General features: G+C 45.2%; 1 protein-coding gene across 1 annotated transcript; it reads right to left on the bottom strand.

The window, feature by feature from the left end:
• Positions 1–4: 4 nt before the first annotated feature.
• Positions 5–4,218, bottom strand: LOC130521379 (ADP-ribosyl cyclase/cyclic ADP-ribose hydrolase 1-like; the record flags this gene model as incomplete). The annotated part of the gene is given in 8 exon segments (XM_057024954.1): positions 5–44; positions 134–226; positions 300–373; positions 2,276–2,316; positions 2,319–2,357; positions 2,714–2,849; positions 2,945–3,071; positions 3,333–4,218. Coding segments are annotated over 8 exon segments (699 nt in total), but the record flags the coding sequence as incomplete, so codon positions are not given.
• Positions 4,219–5,218: the final 1,000 nt, after the last annotated feature.

The raw sequence follows: 5,218 nt of genomic DNA, 5'->3' as shown, positions 1-5,218 counted from the left end.
GTTCCTGCCTTAATTCATTTAAAGACTCGTTTGAGCAGTTGGACCTGAGCAGACCCAGAGCAGAACTTCAGGTTCTGGACATTTACATGGCAACAACCTCAAACTGGTGACAGGAGAGAACCTAGAACCTTACACGGGTGTCGTCGCTGTGACAAGGACGACGGTCAACTTCGTGACGTTGGTGGAGTCCAACTTCAACTTCTTAACCTCGGTCTTCCCAAAAACACTGAAAACAACAGGACACATGTCAGAAAACACCATCTCCACCCATAAACTTGGAAGGTAGCGGAGGGACTGACCTCGATGTGTCGAAGGGGGTGGCGATGGATCCGTTCAGCATCACCGTGGCGTCACCACAGGCAGCCTCTGCAAACTGTACACAGATGAGGCCTTGAGAATTTTAGAGGAAACCATCCGTCTGCCTTCACCATGACAAACATTTAAACAACCGAACGGCCCCATTTTGAGATGATCTTTTCACGCCTGGTTAGTTAATCATGCCTTTGCATCTCCATCTTTAGCAACAGATGTGCACAACTGTATTACTACCCACATGCAGGTGTTTATAAGCCTCACACGGTGTGTCGTACATGTTCTAGTACTTCCTCACAGCCTCAGCCGGCCTCAGAGCGAGAGTTAGGACAAAAATAGGTGGATCTGTCTGTACTTGCATGATCACATACCGTATTTTCACAACCACAAGGCGCACCGTATTATAGGGCGCACCTTCAATTAACGGCCTATTTTAGAAATATTTTCATACACAGGGTGCGCCGTGTTATAAGGCGCATAGCATAGAAACTGCGTAGTGCCTGTGGTTTCATGACGCATTCACTAGATCGAGCTGCGCTAAAAGGAATGTCAATAAAACAGTCAGATAAGTCAGTCAAACTTTATTAATAGAATACAAACCGGCGTTCTCACAACTCCATTCACTCCCAAAATGAATAAACAGCTGTTTTATTATTTTTCCCGAGTGACGTAGTGTTTTCGTGTAACACAGTTTGTTTAATAACAGCGAGTTATAACAGGCAGTGCAACATTTTTATCACAAATGGATATTGGAGTTTAATAAATCTTCGATTTAGTGCAACATTTTTATCACGTAGTACCGTTGCGGTAAATCAAACGTTAGTGCAAACACAATATACGGTAACTCGAACTCTCGAAGTAGTGCAAAGCGATAGCAATAGCAATATAACAATAGCAATATAACAACGTTGTTCAAACGGTAATGTCCATATTCACAGTATGACCAGCCTTGTTAAGTTGTAAACACACAAAAGAAACACGTAAAGATCACTTTATCAGTTCATTCCTCATCCAGGAATCCCTCGAATTCCTCTTCTTCGGTGTCCGAATTGAACAGTTGTGCGAATACGGCGTCCAACATGGCCGGCTCCGTCTCGTCAAAGTCGTCATCAGGGTCGGTGTCGCTGGTGTTGTCTGGCATTTCAGTGACAATCCCTGCCTTCCCGAAAGCTCGGACCACGGTCGATGCCCAGGCATTTACGATCCACTGGCAGATAGTGACGTATGACGCTCGGCGCCGTCTCCCCGTCTTGGTGAACGTGTTCGCCTTCCGTCATCTACCGCTCCCACGCAGTTCGCAGTCTAGCTTTGAATGCCCTGTTGACACCAATATCTAGCGGCTGCAGTTCCTTTGTTAATCCACTTCTTGCTTTGTTTCCTCGGAAGCTCCGTTGAGTCTTCTTTACCTGGCGCAGGTCGTCTTGTTGCTTCCTCCACTTCCGCACCATTGATTCGTTCACGTTAAATTCTCTTGCCGCTGCTCTATTTCCGTGTTCAACTGCGTGACTGATAGCCTTCAGTTTGAACTCTGCGTCGTAAGCGTGTCTCTTGCAAGGAGGCATTTTGGGGTCTTTACAGACAGAAATGGTTTGGGACTGAACTAGAATTCCTATTTATCGCTCTTACTGCTGTTACCTCAGCCACGCCTACTGACTACGGTAGCCGCGATTAACCAATATTACCGTAATCCATACAAAAGGCGCTCCGGGTTAAAAGGCGCACTGTAGATTTTTTTAAAAATTCTAGGCTTTTAGGTGCGCCTTATAGTCGTGAAAATACGGTACTTGGGAAACATGGGAAACGCTCAGGAGAGCACCATGTGACTCCATGGCGACCGACACAAAGCCTCATTGAGGACCCAGACCAAGAGACCATTTTAGCATTCAGCCAGGATTTGTTTTGACTCTCGAGCACTGGAAACATTGTCAAATTGTTTTTATAAAATCACCAATCCTTCACTTACTTTAGCTGATCCTTGAGTCCAGAAGGAGCGAACCGGTTGTATTTGCAGGCCTTCCAGTCAGGGCAGCCGCTGGTGAACGTTTCTAGGTGACATCAGCAGATCAGCGTCACGTCAAAGGGATATAAATAAAATAAAACATTTCGAGTTGGGATAAAGCCTCAGCCTAATGTAATCACTCAGACTCTGCACTTGTCAAAAATTCCCTGATGCCAAATCAGTCAGTTAATATTAACAATTAAAGTCATATTCGTGCACAGCGCCAGCTCTCTACACAAACAGGCAGCCGGTTCAAAGGACTCAGGCTCTGATGTGCCGATAAATGAGTCAAGTTAGAACTTGTCCTGTAAGTGCACCACAGCATCCTTCTGCTGTGTTACACATGTTAATAGCAGCTGAGAAACCTTCTGGCTTGGCTAATAATGAAGTTCTTGGTCTTACCATTGCTGCCCTCTTTTCCACACCAGCTTAGGTTGTCCAACACCGACCCCAGCAGGGTGTCCTCCATCGTAACAAAACACTTGGTGTTATCATTGTAGGCATGGACCACATCCTTCGTTTTGCTCCAGAACATGGTCTAAACACCCCGTCAAAATGAAAGGTTGTATTTTGCCATGAGCGATCTGAGAGCTGCCACAGGTGGGTAACAGACAGGTGACGAATCGAGGTTACCTTGCCGCATGTCATCGTGATGGGGGCCACCTGAAACAGGGGATTGTAGGCATCTGTGGGAATTTTACAGGGGTCCCGCCCCACATACGCTTGCTCAAACGTGCTCCATATTGTTTCACAGTCGCTCCTGCAGGGAATAAAACATCTTCCTTATCTTTAAGACCCCGTTAACAGCTCCCACTGGAACTTCTTTCCGTATTTTTAAGTTTGTCTACAGATTTATACTCAACACTCAATTGTGTAACTACTAAAACTGCTTGTTTGAGTATTTAAACCATGCAGCGCTCACATTAAACAGTCCACCTGCAGAAAGCCTAAAGCATAAAAGGCCTCTTGTGTGATTTTCTGCAGGTCTGCGGTGTATTCTGTGATCCCAGTCTTGACTTACCCGTTGTACTGGTGACACCTGGCGATGAAAGTCTCTTTAAACGTCTGTTGGGGTGGTTTCCGACTGAGTGTCACTCCCAACGTGATCGCGACCACCACCACCACCACCACCAGCAGCACCACAGCCGCGATGCAGACCCGTCGCTTCATCCCTCTCTTCTGCCAACTCACTCCGGAAGTCGCCTCGGCTGTTGGCAAGACGCAGTCCGCCTTCTGTCACCCGAGTGCTCGCGCACGCTGTCTTATATGCGGCACCCCCCGCCGTAATAAGTAATAATAATACTGGAACCACGCTGCACTCTTGGTTGCAACAGAGTGGCGAGAACCTTTCGGGCTCTTTAGTTACTTATGCAAAAAATAAATAAAAGGTTGAGACCTTTATCTAAACTGCTGCTGTTGAACACACCCTTGCTGACGTTTCCTTTTAATCCTTTTTAAGAATTAAGGCTATCGATGAAGAAAAGAAAGTGAATTGCGTGCATGAGTTTATCATTAACAGGTTAAAAGTGAAGGAAACGGAAGTTTAGCAGGTTTTAGCTCGTGTCTTTTTTGTATTAAATGCATCGTGTATAATAACTTAATAATTGAACATGTTGAATACACATCTGCCCTGAAAGTGAGAGTGACCCACAGCCAAAACCTCAGTCCTGACACCTCGGGGGTCTTTTTTTTTTGTTTGATGCACGACTGAACTGCACAGTATAAAAGACTTTTGGGGCTTCCTGTTGAACTTTGGTCTCATAAACCTTGAAACCTGTGAGATAACAACAAAGTTGAACACACTGATTGTGATATCGCATCAGTTCTCACTCACATGTTACAGAAACACCACGGTTGGATCAACACAAGTGAGAAACGTGACCTTTGAGTCGATTATTAAGCAGCATATTTACTTTGAAAGTTCTGCCGTAGGTGGGATCTGTAAAGGTCAGAGACTCCTGTTCCGACATGCTCAGGATTTTCAAGTTAGCATGAGGATCCTTCCAGCCTTTCCCAGGCTGTGTGCATCTGTTTGGCAGGACGATTGTTCGGAGTTCCAGATCCACTGTAGGATCATCTGTGTCCTGTAGACAGATATGATATCCTTTACCCAAGGGTCCCTTCACTGGAAAATCCCACAAACAACATCGGTGTGGAGCTCCTGTTTCTACCAAGTCCTTCCATCTACTTTACTTCTTTACAAATGTTTGAGTTTTAGGCGTTAAAAGTTTAGAACTGCATCAAAAAAACAGACAGCCTTTTTTCGCAATATACATAACGTATTTTCACGACCATAAGGCGCACTGTAATAAAAGGTGCAGTCTCAGTTATGGGTGCTATTTCTGTATTTACAACATACATAAGGCGCATCGTATTATTAGGCGCATGCTGAAACATACAGTAAAAAATGACAAGTAAAACAATGAGTTTCGACACATTTATTGAACAAAATATTCATTCTTCCGCCACAAAACCATCAAAGTTTTCATCTTCTGTATCTGAATTAAACAGCTGCACTATTTTAATGTCCAACATCCTGAATTCCTCTTGTTCATCACCTGAATCAGACTCACTGACCGGTTCCGGTTTAGCGTTGATTTTGTGAAAGCTCTTCCAATACATGAAGACGGTATCATAGTCCATGCGGCTACAATCCACCTGCATAAGGTGGCATAACTTGCCCGCCGCTGCCTCATAGATGTGGCTGGGCGTGGTTATCTTGTCGTGGCAGTAGGTGCGGAAGATGGCCGCCCTCTCCTGGTAATCCGTGGGCAGCCGCTGCACAACAGCTGTCCTTGCGCGTATGAAGAGATGCTGCCTCCTCATGAAGCAAAAACACCAAGACGGACCTCCTTGGAAGTGCTCAATGTCCATTTCTTCAGCAATCGCTTTGACCTTTGGACAGTA

Source organism: Takifugu flavidus, unplaced genomic scaffold (genome assembly GCF_003711565.1).
Source record: "Takifugu flavidus isolate HTHZ2018 unplaced genomic scaffold, ASM371156v2 ctg932, whole genome shotgun sequence".
Taxonomy (NCBI): domain Eukaryota; kingdom Metazoa; phylum Chordata; class Actinopteri; order Tetraodontiformes; family Tetraodontidae; genus Takifugu; species Takifugu flavidus.
The sequence above is the reverse complement of the archived record's forward strand: the minus strand, read 5'-3'. Positions and strand labels throughout refer to the sequence as shown.